Here is a 22,619-nt window from a genome sequence, read left to right on the forward strand (position 1 = left end):
AAAAAAAAGGTAAAAAGAATATGAAAAGAATTCTAAAATGTTTTGCTTTGATTGTTTTAAAATAGTACTTTAAATGATTTTGAAACAATGGAAGACTCCCAGATTTCAGAAGTAGCAGAGTTCCCACTAGCCCAGCGTCTCCCGTGATGCCTCACGCAAACAAAGCCATGGCCAAACCTGAAGCAGAAGCTGGCTAAGCAGTCCTCTGTGTGCGCGTGCCTGTGCGTGCAGGTGTGTTTCCTAGGTCAACTTTGTGGAGTGGCAAGCACTTTACTGGCTGAACCATCTTGCTTTTGTTCTTTCTCACTGAAACTATAGCTCAATGGGTAGGGTAGGTTGCCTGTCCAGCAAGCTCCAGGAATCTGTGTCTCCCCTCCCTCCTGGTGCTGGGGTTATTAAGCATACACAAGCATTTTTATTTTACATGGACTCTGGGTCTCAAGCTTGGCTCCTTGTGTTTGTGTAGCAAACGGTTTATCAACTGAGCTCTCTCCCCATATTCTTTTCTTGTGTAGCTCTGGCTGTCCCAGAGCTCACTCTTTAGACCAGGCTGGCCTTGAACTCTTAGAGATGTCTGCCAGCCTCTGCCTCCCCATCACAGCCCAGCAGGTTCCATACTCTTAACTAGACCCCAAAGCAAGCAGCTCGGTGGATCGTATCAAGTGGAGCATAGCCCTGTAATCAGCACCCACACTGAGCAAAATCATTGTCTCTAACCCACAGTGCTCCCCTGAGTCCCCTCCCAGGTCTACAGTGGAGCCTGACCCTCAGTGCTTGGTTAGTTCTGTGAACGTGAGTACTCTCTCCCCATTTCTGCTTCTCTGAGCCTCATGGCCGCAGCCCCTTTCAGACCCTTAGCTTGTGGGCAGACAGTTTATTCAGAGCGTTAACATCCCAGCTATCCAGGAGCTGGAGGAACCGCCGTCAGGGTCTCTCCTTCCGGCACTATTAAGAGATGATTTGGTCCCATCTCCTCCTCCCACATTCATACGTTAACCCACAACCCTCAGGCTCTTGGAATGTGACTTTTAAGAAGGAGGTTGGATCAGGAGGATGAACTGTTACCCTTTCTTGGCTGGGGGACATTGGCCACATAAAGGACCTGTGCCTGCCAGGACAATGTGGCCCCCTCAGGATGAGAGCCTTGGGGGCATCAGAGAGAGACCTTGGGAATTCCGAGTTTTGGATATAAGAAAGTAAGACATTTGCTTTTGGGCTAACCAGAGCTTGGTGAATAGGGGGGTTATCGCGGGATCAACCCCATTTATAAGTTCAACCCCCAGGACCTCAGGGACGTGCGTTTGAAAATAGCTCCTTTAAGAAGACAGCAAATGCGGTCCTCAGGGTGACCCTGATCCAACAGGCATAACTTTAAGAGGAGGTTAAGAACCAAGCTTAGTCGCCTGTAAGCCCAGCACTCTGTGGGAAGGTAGTGTGTTCTGAGCTAGCCTGGGGTACTGCAATGCTTAATCTTGATGGCCAGCTCAGCTGGACTCAGAATCCCATGGCAATACACATCCCTGGAGGATTCTGGGAAGATATTCCCAGTAGTGTTGATCTGAGGAGGGAAGATCCTCCTGAATGGGAAGCTCAATTCCACAGGCTGGGGTCCCAGGACTGAAGGACAAAGGAGAAAGAGAACATTTGTCCACCATTTATCCCTCTGGGTCTTGACTGGATGTAATGTGTGACCAGTCACCTCTCCATCCTGCCGACGTCCTTTCCCTGACATGATGGACCGCGCCTTCCTTTAGCTGCTTTGAGTAGGCGTTTTTGCTTTAGCAAGGAGAAAGGTGACCCAGCTACACAGCAAGCTCCTGCCCTCCAGGTCCCGGAGTGTGCGTCATAGCCTTTCTGTATGGCAATGCCAGGCATTCGACCTCCCTGAGTTTCTTCCCTCCCATGAGGTGACAGGAACACTGTGGGTGACGTGTGCTCATGGGGATCACTGTGTGTTTTGTGGGATATAGAGAAAATGGTGGGGTGCGTGAGAACCCTCCTCCTGAGAGGAAGCCTAGAGGAGCTTAGGAGGGTGCCATTTGCTGAGACCCTTGACTAGCAATTGGGCTGGTGGTGATTGACAAGGCGTGGTCAGAGCAGAGGGCTTTGTCCCCTTCCTGCCCTCGATGTCACATTTACTTCTTCTCACTATATACAGGTGTCCCCTGGTGTATCAGTCAGCCACTGCTGTGTGACATACTTCCCTGGTGTATCAGTCAGCTACTGCTGTGTAACAAACTCAAACTCCCCTGGTGTATCAGTTAGCTACTGCTGTGTAACAAAGTCCCCTGGTGTAGCAGTCAGCCAAGACCCTGTGACAAACTTCTCTGAAACTCCAAGCACTCAAGAGCGTTCCAGCCTCTGCTGATTTGGCTGGCTGGACTCCCGGCTGAGGCTTAGTCAACATTATATCATATACCTCTTGTCCTTGGTGGGGTTGGCCCCAGAGTATGTTCTCATGACACAGACACCAAGGCAGTGGGACTGACCGGACAAATGTGTGCAAAATTCCTGCGCATGGAAACTCATCACCATGACCACAGCCCAAGCAAGACCTGTGGCCATGCCCAGTGGCAATAGGACAGGAGCAGCTTCCGTCCTGAGGGCATTTACCCTTCCCTTACTGAGTGGTTAACAGAAGGATGTTCTCTTGAAGCCCTCAGCAGTCACAGCTTGAGCCCTCTGCCTCCAGCAAATCTCTCTGGGACATCATCTCAGACCAGTGTCCATCTTTAGGGTCTCAGCTGATGGTGCTACACATAAGTCCTGGCTCAGTTCCCACTGCTGGTAAAACCCCGTCCAGGACCTGAATGCAGGTCCACTGCACTCCTTCCTCCAGCCAGTTATGCAGAGACTTCAATTAAAAACAAACAGCAATGAGAAAGCCACGTGAGCCACGGTGTTGACCTGTGTCTTGGTGGCCGTGTGGCACTGAGCTAACACAGGTCCCTAAAGGTCAGGACAGAAGGTGTTGCCTGGTACTGCTATCACCCAGCTCCCTGCCACCCCTGAACTCCCAGGAAGAATGCTCTTGACACCAGCATCCAGTCACTGTATCAGTACCAGCCGGTTCCCTGTCACCCAGAGCAGGATGCCCAGGTTGGCCACTCCAAAGAACTTCCCAGGAGCACCAGCCACTCATCCACAGACAAAGTCTTGGGACCATAGCTCTTTCCCAAGATGCCCCGCTCCAAGGCATGGCTGGTTTTGGCCAAACAGGAGAAAAGCCACTCCAAGGCCCCTGGCACACACCTAGGCACAGGGGCAGGAGGGCCAGGTGTGCTGAATGGGGAGGACCAGCGTGCTCTCCTGTCGCGGTACCAACCCGCTGGTGCTGGCGAGCACTGCAGTGAAACCGCCTTTGACTTAATATATGCTAATTAGATTTTAATGGGATTCAGATTTCCAACAGTAGTACAGTGTTAGCCATGGTAAGTTATAATCATATCTAATTGGTAATTCTAACATAACAAATTTCTTGGATAAATTATTCTTAGTTAATAGTCCCCCAGGAACTGCACGCGCGTGTGTGTGCGAGCGCGTGTGTGTGTGTGGGGTGTGCGCTCGTACGTGCGCGTGCACACACACACACACCCCCCACGCATTCATCTTCCTATTTTAGGGCAAATCAAGAGAAAAAAAGACAAGGTCGAAGAAGGCTCATGCTGAGGTAAAGCCACGGAAGCTGGTCTCCTTTAGGCCCCCCACTGGTAACTTCCATGGGCACTCCAAGCCTTCAGAAGCCAGAGCTACAAGCAAACGCAAACGCTGCAGAGTCTAGGGTGCATGTGGCATAAATCCAGCCTTCTATCTTTGAGGGAAGTGGCTGCATCCTGAGCCTTAGCACAGGCCTAGTTCTCTGAGGAGTTCATCCCAGCTACTGGGATCCCTTCCCTGCAAAGCCAGAGCACATCAGATTCCAGAGAGCCCCTGCTGAGTCAGCATGTCCTGTACTGAGCCATTAGCTGCTTACTACTCCAGGTGATGGATGGGGAGGCCACTAGACCTGGACAAACCCTAGCGGAACCCCTGAGAGTGACCCAAATCCCCTGACTCTCTCTCTCTCTCTCTCTCTCTCTCTCTCTCTCTCTCTCTCTCTCTCTCTCTTGTGGTCCATCTTCTGCCCTTCCTAATGGCAGTCTCTCTGTCTCTCTCTCTCTCTCTCTCTCTCTCTCTCTCTCTCTCTCTCTTTCTCTCTCTCTCTCTCTTGTGGTCCATCTTCTGCCCTTCCTAATGGCAGTCTCTCTCTCTCTCTCCCTCTCTCTCTCTCTCTCTCTCTCTCTCTCTCTCTCTCTCTCTCTCTCTGAGAGATGCGGCTGCTCTGGTTGGGAGGAAGAGGTCTGAGCTCTGTTGTGGGGGTCAAGGGATAGATCCTATGAAGCAGCTAGGGGGTCCCCGGAGGTACCTCACAGGATCACCCTGTGCCCCCACAGAGAAGAGACCTCTGGTGCCTGCAGGTCGCTCTGTCTCACTGTGGCTGCCCTTGACTATAGGGCTGTGTAGTGTGGCTCTCTGCCTGCCCTTTCCTGCTGGCCTTTTAAGGCTGGTGCCTGCAGGTGGCTGGTGTGGCGGTCTACCAAGATTTCATCCAGACCGGGAGCAGGGGGCGTGGACGGTTCTTTCAAGCTCCTGGGATTCCCACCCAGCTCCCCCACATGCCAGCTGCACTGTGCCCTGCAGGTCATCACCTGTTCCATTTGCTAAGTGACAGTAATTACGTCCATCTTCCGCTGCCGTTCTGTGGATGGGTAGAAACAACCTTGCAGACCATCTGGGTCTGTAAATGTAGGTTCTCCACTCCGGTTTTCTCTTCTTCTTTTGCAGTGTTGGGGATGGACCCAGGATCTCACACACACCATGCCAGGGTTCTGTCATCGAGCCACATCCCTGACCCCCCCCTCCCCTTTGTTCTTTTTCTTCTCTACTCTTCCCAATTTGGGGGGCACAAAATGACCTTAGGGGACCGGGAAGAAGACGTTATCTTCTTGGTATCATTAAAGAATGGAGATTAATGGTGGCACCTTGGGCTGCGACAGGCATCATTTATTAAGCACAGGCTGAACTTTTAGACAGTTTCTTAGGTTTTAATAGTCACTCTCCTATCAGCTCCCATAATAGCCACCACAAGGGGAGGGAATGATTGCTACTCTAGCTATTTCTTTCTTAATTCTCCTCTCACACATTACACCCCGACTGCTGTTTCCTTGCCTCTTCTTCCAGATCCTCCCAACCTCTCCTCTCCCTCAGACCCACTCCTCCTCTGTTTCCCTTCTGAAAAGAGCAGACATTGCAAAGATGTCAACCGAACGGGGCATAGCAAGTAACAACAAGACTAGGCACAAACACTCTTATCAAGGCTGGATGAGGCAGCCCCAGTAGGAGGAAAAGGGTCCCAAGAGCAGGTGAAAGAGTCAGAGACACCCCCTATTCCCACTGTTAAAAGTCGCACGAAGTCACCAAACTATACAACCATAACATATGTGCAGAAGACCTAGTGCAGACCCCTGGGTAGGCTCTGTGACTGTTGCTTTTGTCTCTGTGAGCCCCTATGAGCCCTGCTTAGTTGGTTCTGTGGGCCATGTTCTCCTGGTGTCCTTGACCCCTCTGGTACTTATAATCCTTCCTCTTCCTCTTCCTTAGGACTCCCCAAACTTCCTCAGGACTCCTCAAACTTCCTCAGAATTCCCCAAACTTCCTCAGCACCCTCTAAACTCCCCCTAAAGTTTGGCTGTGAATCTCAACGTCTGATTCCATCAGTCGATGGGGGAAGTCCCTCTGATGATGACTGGGTGAGGCACCGATCTATGAGTAGAGCAGAATATCATTAGGAATAATTTCATGTCCTCTCTGTTTTAGCAGCTAGGACAGAGACGGCTTACGAGTAATGATCTAAGGTCACACAGCTGGCCAGTAGCCTCAGGATTTGAACCCAGGGAAGCTGGGCTTTAGAGCTCAGTTCTTGTTACAGGGACAGGTACAGGACTATTTCTGTGTAAACTCTGGGGGGCCCTCGCAGCTGTAAAAACATCTCCTAGAGGAGGACCTAACTGAGGACTGCCTGAGAGATGAAGTATTGCTGGTGCAGACAATGCCAGCCAATCGGGAACTACTGTTTGGAAGAGAAGCTTTCTTGGGACCAATAGGGCACGGGTGGAGGGTATTAAAGGAGCCAGCAGCAGTGTTCAGATAAGCTTGCTGCTGTGGGAGTCCTCACCTCCCACCCCAGGAACAGGTAGGGTCAGGCAGCAAGTAGTCCAGAGCACAGACGACAAGATCTTTAGCCTCTTTGTGGGGCTCTTTAGACTCAACAATTGGGGGATCACCAGGTCACAGAAGAACCTACAACCTTGGGGCAGCACCCAGGGAGGGAGAGAAAAGTAGTGAACATTAGAATTCCTGGGGTTTCCTCCCTAGCCACAGGTGATCCCTACCAGCTGTATGCCTGTGGGCAGGTTGCATAACCTCTCTGAGCCTCTGTTTCTTTATTTGTAAGTGGAGAAAACACCTTCTGGATGCAAGATTGCTGTGAAGATCAAGACAGATGATACATCCCTGTGGAGGGTTGCCTTATAGGGCCCATTCTCAAACACTTCTCTGTAGGTATCCACAAACTTTGTAAACATGGAAATTATGGGGAGAGAAGAAGCCCCTGAAGATGAGGGCTTTATGCCCTGACTGGTTGTCTTCAGGCAAGAGTTTTCCCACAAAGGTTTGGCCTTTCCCAGGAGTACTCCCTAGGGCCCCAGCCCCAGTCACAAAGGTCTCAACTCTCATCCCACTGTCTCGGATTGGTGGAAATGCACATTTGAACCCACTGATGGTGCCAACCCTCTGCCCTAGGACCAAGGGGACTCTGAGGAACACTAGCAGGGGCTATCTTGCCCCCCTCAAAGCCTACAGGGATCACCTGCAGTCTGTAAGCTTGGGGCTTTCTTGCAGAACCCACATGGGACTTTCTGTGGCTTTAGGTTTTGCTCAAGCCTCTGTTGGGGCACATGTAGTGAGTCCAGCGTGTTGGATGGGCAGTCCAAGGAGAACAGTGCAGAATCTCAGGGCTTCTGGGAACAACTCTTGTGGTACATAATTCACATAGCACCTTCTGGGCTCTTTCCCCATCTCCCACTATATGCATCCTGCATCTCATAGATCACTATGCCAACGTCTTCATCCCAGGATCTGCTTTGGGGGAAATCCAGACCAACACCACCAGCCATGTAAGGCTTCAGTGCCCGTGCCCGACGCAGCGGTGTGGGTGGACGGGGATCCCTGATCCACTGTGGTTTTTAGCCAATGATGCACCTCTTTGAGCTGACACTCCCAAGTCAGAGATACAGGGCTGTCCTCAGCGATGGAGACGAAGTGTGAACAGTCAGTGCTTCGTGTGCATGAGTTACTTTGAGACAAATGAACCCCTGAGCTTCAGGGCACTGCTGTGGGGTTAGGGTGTCTGTTAACCCTTGTGATGGGTGTTCTTGGTTGACAACTTGACTACATCTGCAACTAGCGGCTGGGCAGGGAATCTTTTTCTTAATGAAATAAGAAGACTCGTGTTGGATCTGGATCTTTTGAGGAGGGAAGATTCATCTTCATTCTAGGTCACGTGTTCTTGCAACACTGAAGAAGGAATCCCTCTGTGTATCTGCTTGCTCTCTCTGGCCAGCCCACTCTTTGACTGGTATTAAAGCCGACTTCTTTGGGATTACATCGCATACCGAATGGATCTTCTGTTGGTAGAAGCTTGGATCTTCTGTGGAACTAGCTGGAATAACTCACTTATATGTATATGAATATTAGAACTCTGTTCCTCTAGAGAGCCCTGACTAATACAGATTCGGTTACCAGAAGTGGTTCTGGAGCAACAGAAGTAGAAGGATGATTCTTTAAAAAAAGTGTTTGGAATAGGCTTTCCAAGTTGCCTCTCCAATCACTAAAACCCTCTCCTAGGAGCTCAGAGAGTACCGAAAGCCCATGGTATGAAGTGCTTTATAAACTTAAGGAGACAAACGGACTTGATTATTCTGATTCACTAATTGTGCGAGGCAATGGATTTGGTGACTCTGCATATAAAGCGCTTGACGATTTTGTGGGAAAATGAGGAAAATGATGGAGCCGGTCAGTTGCTCTTGGTATCTCTGGCTAAAGTGACAAAGGAAAAGAACGAGCTCTTCTGGCATCTCAGAATACAGTGAGGGACCACAAGGCGCTCAGGGATAAAGCTGACTGGCTCCAGGTGCGTATTAACAGTGTCAAGGTTCTCAAGTGGGTCCCAAGGGAAAAAGCTTCCCTTCCAGCAGCCACAGAGCTCCAGTTGCAGAAAAAAACCAAACCAAAGCCCTCATTATAAGGTTGGCTGAATTACAGCAAATATCGATCCCAGCCACAGAGGGCATGAGAGGTCAAGGGGCGTTAACTGATAAGGAGGGCGATGCTGGGGATAACTTAGGATGGATATATGTGGCAGGACCCTATTGAAGATGAGAACTTTGACTCCTCAGATTCTCAGGGTTTATCTGGCTGAGGAAGGACTCTGTCCACCCCCAGCAGGAGATGTACTTCCAACCCACCCCTTCCTGAAATCTTGCCTCTCCCACCTCTGGCTGAGGAGATTAATCCTTCATTTGTCTGCTAAGCCAGCAGCGACTTTCTCTAAAGGAGACGGCAGGCAAGGCAACATCGATGTCCTTCAGGGCCTACCAAGAGGTGCCTCTAGACCCATAACCAGACTTAAGGCTAAGCAAGATCCAGGAGGGGAGATAGAAAATGCAGTCCACAAGGTTTTGTGCTATGGAGAAGCTTAATGAGTTTACTAATTCATTCGAGCGGAATTCTGGGAAACAAGTGTGGGAAATGGATGTTAAGGGTGTGGGATAATGGTAGAAGGAACATAAAACGGGATCAGGCAGAGTTTACTGATATGAGGCTGAGAAAAGAGTCTAGGTTTAGTACAGAATCTTTCACAGTTTTAAATAAAAGAAGGCGTCAAAGGTTTGTTTGAATGGTTGGCCGAAGCATTTTGTCAAAAGATGGCCTACTGAGAAGGAGCTGGATATCCCCTGGCTTAGTGTTGATGAAGGGGTTTTTAAGGCTCAGAGAAATTGCCGAGCTAGAGCGGATATGCTGTGTAAACCTAATTTCCCACAATGGGAAGGCTCAGAAGACGTGCCCTTCACTAATCCTACGAGACAGAAAATGGTGAGGGGGCACCAGCACATTTGAAGAGTTTCGTTGCCCGCCCTCTTCCATCAGAGACGCTGCCGCCTCAGCTGGATGAATTAAATGCAGGGGTTTAATCGGGCCCCGAGGTAGCAAGGGCCAGGTAGCCCTGAATCCCCAAAGGCAAGGTGATCAGAGTTATTACATTGGGCAGCATAGACAGCATTCGTAATGACTATAATGGTCGGCATAGGCAAGGTGAATTTTATGTTAGCCTGACTCACCTGGACCTTTGATACTGGCTGGTCAGTCATGGTGTTTCCAAATACAAAGTGATAAGGAGCCTACTGCATTTCTATTTGATCCGTACGAGCAGAAAAATTCTCAGAGGAAAGGGGGGGCTACATTGGATCGTGGCAAAGGGGAATCTGGGCCCACGAACCTAAGAGTTTTACTGTTAGCCTTTCTCCAGTTCTTCCCCAGAGGGACCTATGACCTTTTACAAGGGAAACCGTGCACTGGGGGAAAGGAAATGGACTTCCCAGGGTCTATTGGATGCTGGATCTGAATTGACGTTGATTCAGGGAGATCCCAAGAAACATCATGGCCCTTCAGTTAAAGTAGGGGCTTATAGAGATCAGGGGTGGAGTAATGGAGTTTTAGCTGAAGTCCGACTCACAATAGGTTCAATGAGTTCTGAAACTTATCCTGTGGTTTCGCCCAGGCCCAGATATCTATATCTACATATCACATATGTATGTACATATATACACACATATATATATCACACACATATATGTACATATATACAGCATATATATTGCAGAAACATATATGTTATCAAGTTCTCACATTGGTTCCCTGACTTGTGGATAGAGTGAGGGCTGTTATAATTGGAAAGGTTCAATGAAAGCCTTTAGAGCTGCCTATGCCAGGGGACATAGTGAGCCAAAAAGAGTATCATGTCTCTGGAGGAATTACAGACATTCGTGTCATCATCGAGGACTTGAAAGATGCAGGGGTGGTGGTTCCCACCACATCTCCCTTTAACTGTCCCATCCGGCCAGTGCAGAAGACAGAGCAGGTCCTGAAGTCAGGAGCAAATTACGTGACGAAGTTGCCTAAATCCTACGGTTTCTGCTCCCGTTATGATGTCGTCTCCCTCTGCCAAGCATGCACCTAGAGCATCATGGGTGCACCCTATGATTGGTAGACTGAGGAAGAGAAGGCTGGGGTCTGATTTACAGATGATTCTGTACATTTTGCAGGCACTGCCCTGAAGAGGATAGTTTCAGCATTACAACCCCTTTCTGTGACATCCATGAAAGACCCGTGTGAGCTTCGGGCAGCACACACGGCCATACGTTTGGTTTGGAAGGAGAAGTGGCCAGGTGTGTGGCTGTTCACTGACTCATGGGCTGAAGCCAATGGGTTGGCTGGATGGTCAGGGACTTGGAAAGGTCATGATTGGAACATTGGTGAGAAAGACATCTGGGAAGAAATATGTGGATGGATCTCCCCAAATGGGCAAAGGAAGTGAAGATATTTGTGTCCCATGCATAAGCTTGCCAAAAGGCGACTTCAGCTGAGGAAGAGCTCGGGAATAAAGTAAATGGAATGACCTGTTCTGTGGACAGTCAGCCTCTTCCTCCTGTTAGTCCTGTCACTGCCCAATGCACCCGTGCCAAGGTAGCCATGATGGCAAGGATGGGGGTTATGTATGGGCTCGACAACATGAACTTCCACTCACTAAGACTGGTCTGACTACACTGCTGCTGGGTGCCGGGTCTGCCAACAGCAGAGACCAACACTGAGCCCCAAATATGGCAAAGTTCTTCGGGGTGACCAGCCAGTGACCTGGTGACATGTTGATTATGTAGGGCCATTTTCTCCATGGGAAAGACAAATGCTTTGTGCTTACTGGAGCAAATACTTATTCTGGTTATGGAGTTGCCTTTCCTGCATGTAATGTTTCTGCCAGATAGACTTAGCAGAATGTCTTATCCACCACCATGGTATTCCACACAGTATTGCTTCTCACCAAGGCACTCCAAAGGCAGAGAGAAGAGTTACCGTAAGCCCCACAATCACGGAATCCACTGGTCTTACCACATTCCCCACCAGCCTGAAGCAGCTGGGCTAATAGAAAGACAGAATGGCCTTTTTTTCCCCAGAGCTGGGGACCGAACCCAGGGCCTTGTGCTTGCTAGGCAAGCGCTCTACCACTGAGCTAAATCCCCAATCCCTGGAATGGCCTTTTGAAGACCCAATTACATTGTCAATTAGGTGGCAGCAGTCTGGAAGGCTGGGGCAGGGTTCTCCAGAAGTCAGTATATGCTTTGAACCAGCATCTGATAATCAGAGCAGTTTCTCCTATAGCCAGAATCCACCCGCCTGGATCCCACAATCAAGGGGTGGAAAAGGGACTAGTTCCCCTCGGTATCATCCCTAGTGATCCACAAGGACCATTTTTGCTTCCTGTTTCTGTGACCTTAAGTTCCTATGGCCTAGAAGTTTTGGTTCCAAAGTGGGGAGCGTTCCTGCCAGGAGCCGGAACAAACAGTCCATTGAACTGGAAGCTCAGACTTCCGCTCAGGCTACTTTGGCGCCTGGTGGCCTTAAGCAGTGTTAGGAGGGGTGATTGATCTAGATTACCAAAGAGAAATTGAATTGCCTCTCCACAATGGAGGTAAGAAAGATTATGTTTAGAGTGCAGGAGAGCCTTTAGGGTGTCTCTTGGTACTACTGTGTCCTGTGATTAAAGTCAACGGGACACTATCAGAACCGAGTCCAGGCTGGATGAGAAAGGCACAGATGGGTCAGGAATGAAGGTATGGGTCACTCCTCTACATAAAGAGCCACAGTCCACTTCGTGCTTCTGAGGGATGAGGAAATAGAGAACAGGCAGGAGAGGAAGGGTGTTCTAAACGGCAGCCATGGCTACGTGACCATTTGCAAAAATAAGGATTACAATTGACATGAGTGTTTCTGTCCTATTTTGTGAGGAATTGTTAGTACAGATATATGTGTTTTATTTCTGTATCATGTCATGTAACACGGATTAAAGAAGTATCAGTGGTTTGAGATAATAGAAGAATGTCTTTCTGGGGGCATTAGCACCGATTCTAAAATGCACAATGTGTTTGCGGTTGAACAGTGAATAGTTGTATCATGTTAGGGACAATCGTAAGCACCTTAAATATAAAATGTGTTCGAGATTGAATGAAGCACAGCTGTGTCATGTTAGGCATAATTATGACCCGGTAATTGTTTGTCTGCCAAGCTGACAACGGTTGGACTTGTGATGTCTACCGTTGGTTGTCAACCCGACTCATTTAGAATGAACTAAAACCCAAGTGGCTGGGTATATCTTGGGAGATTTATTTTTCTTAATTAAGTCACTGGAAGTGGGAAGATCCACTTTGAATCTGGGTCTTCTGAGGCGGGACAATCCACCTTTGATGCGGTCCGCGTGTTCTGCTGGCAGCCTATCTAAAGGACACGGAAGAGGGAAGCTTGCCCTCTTGGCCTGCTTGCTCTCACACTCACTGGCGAGTCCATTCCTGGGCTGGCATGAGAGCCCGCTTCTTCAGGATTCTAGCATAAACTGAAGATCAGCAGAGACAGCCAGCCCCATGACCCGAACAACTATTGGATTCTTAGACCTTCAATTGGTCGATAGCTGTTGTTGGATATATATGTACACACATATACACACATGCACACACACACACGCACACACACATGCACACATACACACATGCACACACATGCACACACATGCACACACATGCACACACATGCACACACATGCACACACATGCACACACATGCACACACACACGCGCACACACACGCGCACACATACATGCACACACATGCACACACAGAGAGAGAGAGAGAGAGAGAGAGAGAGAGAGAGAGGGAGAGAGAGAGTGTCAGTTCTGTTCCTCTAGAGAACCCTGATAATACACCCTTAAGCCCGGCTTGCCCAGAGTCATACTAACCACCTCTGTCTCCCTGCACATATCTCTTTAGTCATCCTCTATCATGTAGGCCAAGGCCACCCCACCTCCATCAGTCACCCCACACCATTTCCTTCTCCGGCCCCACAGTTGCTCAGTTCTCTGGATCCAGCCCTTCTTCCCACACCCCGCTGTCTACCTGAAGAGGTAGCTGGCTTTCTCTGAGATATCCCACATCTGGAGAACGAGGGCTGGGATGTTCTGCCAAGCTCAAGGGGTAACCCTGCTACTGGTTCAGGGGCTCAGACCTACCCCTTCGGGTGTGCCTACACTGCTCTGCCGTGGTGCTGTAGGGTGCTACAGTAGTGTGGTGGTGTGGCAGTGCCACGCCTCCTGGGGTGCATGGCTCCCCGTCATGAAGTACGGACCACAGTAATTCATGTTTGCTGTGCCCTCGCTGAGTGCTGCGCTGGGTGGGGGGGGGGTGCTTCTATGTCTTCACTGAGATCTCTGAGGACAGTGGCCTCCCTGCTTTCACAGAAGAGAAGACAGAGACACAGAGAGGTGATGTGAGGAGGGTATGGAGGGAGCTGCAGAGTTAGCAGGGATGACCTGCTCGTTTCACAGAAGGGTAAAGTCTTGGGGCCTGGATTTTACCTCCGGCAGACCAGGCAGATCCCCACTGGTTTTACAGTAGAAGGCTCGATTTAGAAGAATTTCTTTCCCCAAATGTTCTTTATCTGTGGTTCTGGGAACTTCAGTCCTCAGAGGCAAGTAGTCCAGGAACCTTGAGTGGCGATTGTGAGATCCTGAGATCCTAAGCTGGGCCGGAGGGGGCCGGCTGCAGCCAGGGAGAGGGACAGGGACAGGGACAGGGGTGAGGCCAGGGAAGCTCAGCTCAAGGTCACGAGCTCAGTGGGCCTAGGGCTGGTTGATATTTAGGTCTATCACTGAGACTTTGACATTTGGAAAAAGCGCGTTTCTATTTTACGTGCCTATTTACCATCCACCTATTACCATCACTTGGGGCTATCGTTCCGGAGGAGGCTGAGGGAGCCACTCCTGACACAGAGCCTAAGTGATTCCTGGGATGGCAGCGTACTCCTCCCCTGGCCAAGGATAACAAAACTGGGCCCCACCTTTGCTGGACATAGGGAGCCGTTAGTCCCTCCTGCCTTGGCTCCGCCCTCTTTCACTTTCTCTGCACCATCTTCTCGTGTGTCTCAGCTTTTTTCTATTGCTGTGGTAAGATAAGCTGACAAAAGCAATGGAAGGGGAACAGAGTTTATTTCAACTCAAAATTCAAGGTTACAGACCATCATGGTGGGAGGAGCATGAATCTGGTGGGAGGGGCGTGAGTCTGGTGGGAGGGGCGTGAGTCTGGTGGGAGGGGCGTGAGTCTGGTGGGAGGAGCATGCAGCTGGTGGGAGGAACGTGTAGTTGGTGGGAGGAGCGTGAAGCTGCTGGTTGTATGTGCTGCTCAGCTCAGCCCTCTTGCTCTCTCCTCATCATTCTCCCCTCTCTGATCTATGGCACTGTCTGTTCGTCTATCTCTGTATCTCTGTTCCTGGCCTCAGTTTGGTCTACTCCTTGCTTCTCCAGTTCTCTTGGAGCTCCCCTGAATGTTGTAACCTTTCCATCCCCTGGAGTCCAGCTAGCCTGCTGACTTCTCTCTTCTCCTCTAAGTGGCTTTCTTCTTCCTGACTCACATGTCCATAGCTGGCCACAGGTCAGCCTGCCCCACGGTGCCCTCACAGCCCTGGGTGAAGGAGAAGTTCCTGGCTTTGGCCTGCATATCTTGCAGGTGTGAAAATGTACACACCCGAGTTTGAGCTTTGTCACCTCCCACGGCCAACCCCCAAGGACGCTGGTTTTCATTTCCTCCGGGCTATGACATAGACCCTTAACAAAACCCACAAATTTCTCTGGATCACATGTCCTGTGTGGCTGGCTCATGGGGTCCCTAGGGCCTTGCTCATTGCTCTGTGTCTCTCCACAGACAAGATGGCTCAGGGTAGAGCTTGTGGGCAGAGTCACAGACACCTGTGGAGGACTAGCAAAAGCCCTAGGTAGTATAGAAGGAAGCAAACAATGCCTGAGTGTCTGTTGGAGCCTTGGGGGGTGGAAGAGGTGAGTCACAGTAGGCTCAGAGCCTGGTGTCCTTGGTTGAGGAGGGAACAGTGGCCACAGGCTTGAGTCTCTCCAAAGCTCCCAGCAGACGGGCAGCCAGAAACTGTTCCAACAAAGAGATACAGGTTGTAAGTGTCCCCAAATTCCTGCCCCAGTAGGGTGGGGACCTTAGATACTGAGTGTGGGCAGCCTGCCTGGTAGCAGGGCCACTAAGTGCCTAGCAGCTGAACTTACTTGTGTCACTTGCTTGTGAGCCTAACTCTGAGATGAACAGGAAAGAAAGCATGACTACCCTGCTCATATACAACTTTAGACATGGGCCTGCTGTGGCCCTGCAGCCATCTTTATGTCCACTGGCTCAGCTGGACACAGTGGAAAATCTCAAGGATCAGGGGATCTACCAGGGTGACTTCAGCTCAGGGGGAGGTGAGCAGCAAGGGCCTCGGGGAACCATGGCGGATAGATGGGGGAAAGACAGGCTCTTTGGGACAAGATGTGGTCCAGCAGCTATAAGCCTAGCTGAACTCTCTGTGTTTCAAAGGGGGTAGCCTCGGGGACTCATGCCAAGCAAATGGAAACCTAGGATCATCTCCCACCAGCACATTTGAGGTACCTGGACCAGCATGAGACCATAGCACAGAAGGATAGTATTCTGCTTTATAAAAAGATAAGGAATTAAGGAATATGTTTGCTGGATTGTAAACATATTTTGTGTGGGGAGAAGGTGACTCCTTGGGCCCATGCTGAGGTATTCCTTCCCCAAGGGACCAGCCACAGGACGGTATAGTATAGAATAGAGTTTATTTAGGGCATGGGGAGGAGAGTTAAGAGGGTAGTAAAGACAGAGAGAAAGAGAGAGAGAGAGAGAGAGGGAGAGAGAGAGAGAGAGAGAGAGAGAGGCCATGAGTGTTGGGGGAAAGGGGCAACTGGACAGAGAGAGAGAGCAAAAAGGCAAGAGAGCAAGAAAGAGAGAAGGGGCAAGCAGCCTCTTTTATAGTGAGTCAGGCTTACCTGACTGTTGCCAGGTAACTGGGATGGGGCTTAGACAAAATACTAACAGGTTAGGCTGACTTCAGTTGCCCTTCTTGTCAGGCAGGGCAAGCCCCCATCCAGGACAGTCTCCCTGTGGGTGCTCCCTCCTCACTCTGCTACCTTCAGTGTATGACACCCAAAGTGTGGAGTGCAGCTCTGATAGTGGGTCCATCGTTCTGAAAGATGGGGGCTCCATAATCACAGGCCGGTGCCTCCTCTGCTCAGCCCAGGCCCTGGCTGGAGGAGGCTTAGAGTCTGTGGGAAGGAAGAAGGCACTCACGGGAGACTGAATACAGAGCCTGAGCAGATGGCTGCCCCTCCTGCTGCAGCCAGGAGCCTCCCTGTTAGCCCCCCTCCCGGGTCCTCCACTTCCCATGGTTCATCTGCTGACTACTGAGCTACTGATGCACTTCAGGGGTCAGCGGAGCCCAGCAACCCTGCTGTTAACAGGGTGAAGCAAGTCCAATTTCATGCCTACGTGGGCTTCCCTCTAAGAAGGCAAGGAGAGAGAATAAACCTGTGTATTAAAATGTCTTGGGAAAATAGAAACCGCAGGAAGTAGGGGCCTTGTATAGAACTGCTGGGCAGTAGCAGAGTGGGTGGGAGTTCCTGGGAGACAGACAGGGCCTTGAGGGAGAAGGAAGTAGGTGAGGGAGGCTCACGGTACTGTGTGGTTGCCCGTGTGTCTGTCATGTATGTTTTCGTACGGATGAACGTCTGAGAGAAGCGTCAACACCAGTGCTGTTGCTGACTGACTGGCCGAACTCAGGAAGGCAAACACTCATTGTATCAATCATTCGTTTCTGATGTTTTTAAAACACCAATTGGTGGGCAGAAGAATTTGAACTTAAGTGGAGGCAGAAAGACACAAGGGAAAACCAAGACTCTAGAACGTCAGGTTCAAAGGCTCAATGTTGGGGACCTGCAGAGATGGCTCAGCGCTAGCTAAGCTTCTCACAGAGAGAGGACCTGGGTTCAGTTCCAAGCTCCCACATGGCAGCTCACCACAGTGTGTAAATCTAGTTCCAGGGGATCTAGTGACCTCTTCTGGCTTCCTTGGGCACCAGGCATGTGTGTGGCACACAGACATATGTGCAGGCAGAACACCCATACACATAAATATAAACAAACAAACAAATAAATGGTTAATTGTTTGGTTGAGGAGGTGGCTCAGAGGGTGAGTGCTTGCCACATAGGCACAAAGACTTGAGTTCGAGACCCCAGAACCCACTAAAAGCTAGATACACAGGAAGTGTTTGCAATCAATCTCTGCTATTACAGACAGAGGAAACATGGTTGGGACGAGAAAGTGAACACCCATGAACACCCATGAACACCCATGAATGCACATGTGCACACACATGCACATACATGTGCACACATGCACATACATGTGCACACACACATACACACACACAAAGTAAACTACAAAGGCTGATTGGTTTTTTTTTTTTTTGAGATAGGGTCTCAGGTAGCCTAGGCTAACCTCAAGTTTACTATGCAACCGAGGATAGCCTGGAACTCCCGATCCTCCAGAGCCCATCTCCTGAGGACTGGGATTATGATTTGGCACCACCACGCCCAGAATGAACTTCATGTCAGAACTGAGGGCTATTGTAGCCTGTACAACTGCTCTCACCCTGCTCCTTTCTTCACATTCATGTGACTTCTCAGCTTCTCCCCTTAAAAGGGGACTCTGGTTCTCTTTTGAATACAGTGCAAGCAATGGTGTGTCAGTTTCCCAGGGGCCGCACGAAACCAGTGTGCTTCAGTGTTCCCTCTGTCCTCACTGAGCTGGCCCGATGGAGCCTGAGAGACCACAAGGCACAGAGCTGAGTCATTGCAGCCAAAGCCACCAGGGGCCAGGTGGCTCCAGCTACCCCCAGCTTGCAGGGTGCAAAAGAGGACCCAGCTCAGAGCTGGCCCAGCTCAGCAACTCTGCTCAGGTTGCTGTGGTCAGGGTATGGGCATCTTTGGGAGTCATGATTCTGCCTGGGGCAGTGGCCTCTTCTTCCACCCTGGATGCTCCTGAGAGCAAGGGTGGTTACCAGCAGCTGGAGGTGGGAGAGGATTACTCGACAGCCTCAGGTTAGCCGTGAGCTCAGGATAGATCTTCTGAGTGTTTAGTGAGTGAGACTCGGGGCTCACTGCAGCATACAGATCCTGTGCCATCCCGACCCACCCCATTCCCTGCTATCCTATCTCTCTGATAAGCCTTGACTTCCATCATCCTTGGTGCCTCTCAGATACTGACCACAGTTGGGGGTGGGGGGTCAACCTCATCCCTCCCTTGGCCATGCTTTGGTTCAACCAGTGTCCACTAGATGGAGTGACCTACACAGAGGCTTTCCATGGGCTGCCCTGGCTTTTTCTCCAGCTCTATGATCTACTATGATCACGTTAGGATGTTTATTATCTCCCTTGGGTCTATGTATGTCCTGGGACGGCCCTAGTGAAGGGTAGTGGGACTATCAACAGGTGGAGTGTGTCCTCAGAGGGGATGTGGGACCTAGTCTCTTAGTGGATGAGCATCCGTAACTCCAGAGCCTCCTGCCATGATGTACATATAGCCTCACAAGCAGCCCAAAGCAATGAAGCCACTGGGTCGTAGGGTCTTCAGAACGGGGAGCCCAAGAAACCTTTCCTTTTGATAAGGAAGGTTTGTTCCTTGATAAGGTGTTTTGTTACAGGGATGGAAAGTTGACTGATACACATTGTAAGGGGATCAGATGTCAGGTAACTACTGCCCCCTTTACTCCAGCTCCAGGATAAACACATAGGAAATTTACAAGCCCATAGACCAGACAAGAAGGCAGTCTGGAGTGGAGCTTGTAGCAGGAGAGTGGGGAGGTTCAGGGCGCCTGGTGTCTGAAGCTAAACTGTCTGGTGAGCCTGGGCGAGGCCATCTGGACCACCACTATCTATACAGAAGTATCCATGCTTGTTGTTGCAAGCCACCAAGATTTGGGCTAACTTGTTAGGCAGCACTATCATGGTTACAGCTGACTGTTACATTTCCCCTGAGGGATCATGGCCACTTTCCATACCTGGCTGTCTTTTAGGACTGAATGAGACAAGAACTACATGTCCTCTCATCCTCACAGGAGTGTAGGCGTCCCATCTCCTTTGCCGTCCCATCTCCTTTGCTGTCTGGCAGGTACCCAGCAGCTGCTACTAGACTAAGGAACAATACAGAGCCACACATTGAGGTGGGGAAAATCGGTCTGTCTGTTTAATTAAACCCAGTGAGGAAGCCAAGACATGGGCCAAGACTAAGAACAAGACTGGAAATAGTTTAGAAAAGAAATGAAAATCGATCGCAGAGATGCCGGGCCGCTGGAGCATCGGGAGGGGGCGGCATCTTCACGTCAGCTCCAGGATCACTGTCAGGGCAAGCACCAGGGTGAGCCGGACGCCAGTGGGGCCAGAAGCAGAACCTGTGAGAGGGTGGAAGTGCTGTCAGGGCCGCAGCCTGCCTGTGTGTCGAGGTGGGCCTAAGGGTATGAAATTCTGGGGTAAACGGTTCCCAACAAAGGTGCTAGGGGGCAGTACCAGGTGACTGGGCTGGAACCTCAGCTCTGCAGGAGGCCTGCCAGGGGTCCAGTGCCTTGTCCCCATGCAGGCCTGCTGGGCTGAGGCCATCAGGATGGTCCAGGGGGTAACAGGAGTGGGAGGCTTCACTGAGAACTGTGAGATTTGCAATGTATGGGTAGTGTCTGTATCCTATGGGTGGTTCTAGGTCAGGGTGGCTGGAGGGAGCAGCCCAGGGCATCTGTCTATGCTCTGAAGTGTCCCATTGAGTTGTCAGAGAGCTGCACCATGGTCAGTGCCAGACAAGGCCTCTTGTGGTCTGGGTAGCAGTGAGAGGGGACATCCTTGGCCTCTGACATCCCATTGGTTATGTAGGGGGTGTAGAGCCTTCCTTACTTAGTACCTACAGTTGCCTAACCTTGGCTCTGCCTAGCCGAGGTGATGGCCTCCTTAAGAGACAGGAGGGACCACAGGAAGCAGGTGGTGTTTTAGCAACAGATGTTTTCTGAGGTCTTGCAAAGCATTCATTTTAAGCGTACAGTCTTGAGGGCGGAGACTTACCACGGGAGTCCTCGGTTCCTCTTGGGATATTTGGGTTTTCTGTCAGAAGGAAAGAGAGAGGAGTCAAGTGGGTGGGTGGTGCTACGCAGAGAGCCTTCTCCAGGCACCCGCTATACACTGCCGTACACAGTGGGATGGGGCAACCAACCACCCAGCCTCCCTGTTTCATCTGACCATGTTACAGTTAGGGAAACTGAGGCCTGCTAAGTGGCTGAACCGAGATGTGAACCTGGGATTTCTTTGACGATAAAGCCTTTGCACTCATAACCCGGAAACTGAATTCTCGCTCTGAGACAAATCAAGGGGCTTCTATGGACAGCTGTAAGCCGGGGCGTATCCTCAGGGGGTCCTGTGGGGGGTCCCTACCGAACACGATGAGCCGAGTGTGTGTATCAGTGGAGCCCAGTGGGTTCTGGGCAGTGCAGCGGTACATGGAGCCGTTGAGCTCAGCAGGGACCCGCTCCAGTACAAGCTCCTTCCCGTCAAATTCAGCACTCCCATCCAGGAGGCGGCTGCCCACTCTCGTCCACGTGAACATGGGTTCTGGGAAGACCTCATTCTGTGGACCAGAGCAGGGAATAGGAGAATCACAGGGGAGCATTCTGCCAACACAGGAAAGCGAGGGTTTCCAGACCCTAGTTCTCATCTAATAGGCTTCAGGTAGCACCTCAGAACCCCAGGAAGAGGGCTGGGGATGTAGCTTAGTTGGTAGCATGCTTGCCAAGCACACACAAAGCCATGGGTTCTATCCCCAGCGCCCTATAAATTGTGATGGTGTCTAGCACTGAAGAGGAGGAGAAGGCAGGAAGGTCAGGAATTTGAAATAGGGAATTTGAAAATGGCCTGGAGAAGAGTCTAGGTGGAGAGGACTCAGGGCACAGGCCTGGAGTAAACACAAAGACAGGAGGCTAACATGAGTTGCATTCTCTCGTGGGAATAGAAAAGTAAGCCAGGAAGGCTGCTCCCCAGGGCCATCGGGTGTTTCTACCACCCACTACCCAACTCGGGTATCCAGAAAGAGGCTGACCTGAAATCCGTGGACTAGGATCCTCACTGTATCCCCAACCCGGGCTCTGCTGGGCGTCATCATGATTTTGGGTCCTTTGGGAGCAACTGTATAAAGAGAAACTTTGGGTCAGAAAGGGTTGGTAGGTATAGTTAGAGAGGGTGGTGGGTGGGGTCAGAGAGGAGTGGTGGGTGGGGTCAGAGAGGAGTGGTGGGTGGGGTCAGAGAGGTGTGTGGGTGGAGGTAATCGCACTGAGAGGTGGGTAGAGCAGAAGCCAAGTAAGTTTCAGAGGCTGGTGTCCTAGACCAACCTGACTCCAAGGATACTCATTCACTCTCTCACATGTCTGCCTCCCTCCATATTTCCTACAGCCCTACTGTGTGCCCCTACAGCTGGGATCTGGTGATTTGGGCCTTCAGACTCCTGATTGAGGATCCTACTGCCAGGGGACTTCCTGAAACCTCTGTGTGTGAACAGAGTGAAGCCACCATCTCCTTCCGCAGCCCGCCTTTGCTCTTCCTGCCTCTGGCCCTCTTATCCCCAGCACTATCTTCCTCAGCTGCTGTATGTGCTGAGGTGACATGATGCCCTGGGTGCCCCTTGCCTGAGGGAGATTGAAGGACTGCCTGGATCTCTCTCTCTCTTTTTTCCAGAGGGGAGAACCTGGACCTGGCGTAATGAAGAGGCTTGTCCGAGGTCCCTGCAGAGTCAATTACGTGCGTTTCCTGACTCCCTGCCCCTCGTTAATCCATTTGCTCAATAGTAATTACCGAGTTGGCCATATGTCAGGCTTTGGAGCAGGGCTGGGAACTAGTAAAGGGGACAGTGATAAAGTCAAATGTCCCACAGCTTCTCCTTTAGTGGGAGAGACATTTAATTTGCAAACAGACTCAGCCGAACAGTGACCAGTGTTGTAGGAAGGGTCTGAGGCCAGCAGAGGCGGCACATGGAAGGGTAGTGGTCACAGAAGTAAAGTCTGTGAGGAATGTTCCAGGCAGGACAAGTGTCGGGGGCATAATGGTAATGTCAACAAGAGAGCTGGCAGGGCTGGGGACAGACTACACAGTTTTCCGGAGCTGTCTTTCTTACTGCACACACCACAGAAAACAGAGCAGCAGGCAGATGTGAGCAGGCTCCAGGCTCTGCCAGTCTCTCTCTGAGAAAAGGACCAAGAAACTGTTAATTAACGGCAAGGAAGACAGACATCTAAAGGGCTGCGTGGGCAGAGGGAAGGGCCTGGC

General features: G+C 50.7%; 1 protein-coding gene and 1 long non-coding RNA gene across 3 annotated transcripts in view; one reads left to right on the forward strand and one right to left on the reverse strand.

Annotated features, from left to right (window-relative positions):
* The window catches only part of LOC148006128 (uncharacterized), a 31,398-nt gene extending 9,184 nt beyond the window's left edge, over positions 1 to 22,214 (forward strand). Inside the window, exons 2-3 of the long non-coding RNA XR_015621281.1 lie at positions 21,750 to 21,942; positions 22,032 to 22,214. This is a non-coding gene — a long non-coding RNA (uncharacterized LOC148006128). The remainder of the gene's footprint in view (positions 1 to 21,749; positions 21,943 to 22,031) is intronic.
* The window catches only part of Igsf21 (immunoglobin superfamily, member 21), a 224,638-nt gene continuing 221,509 nt past the window's right edge, over positions 19,491 to 22,619 (reverse strand). For both annotated transcript variants that reach the window (XM_087548484.1, NM_001271454.2), the window contains 4 exon segments: positions 21,400 to 21,485; positions 20,739 to 20,931; positions 20,373 to 20,411; positions 19,491 to 19,717 (listed from right to left, as the gene is read on the reverse strand). In XM_087548484.1, the coding sequence (XP_087404610.1) occupies positions 19,644 to 19,717; positions 20,373 to 20,411; positions 20,739 to 20,931; positions 21,400 to 21,485 (392 nt within the window). In that variant the 3' untranslated portion in view covers positions 19,491 to 19,643.

Source organism: Rattus norvegicus, chromosome 5, assembly GCF_021556685.1.
Source record: "Rattus norvegicus strain SHRSP/BbbUtx chromosome 5, alternate assembly SHRSP_T2T, whole genome shotgun sequence".
NCBI classification, from domain to species: Eukaryota; Metazoa; Chordata; class Mammalia; order Rodentia; family Muridae; genus Rattus; species Rattus norvegicus.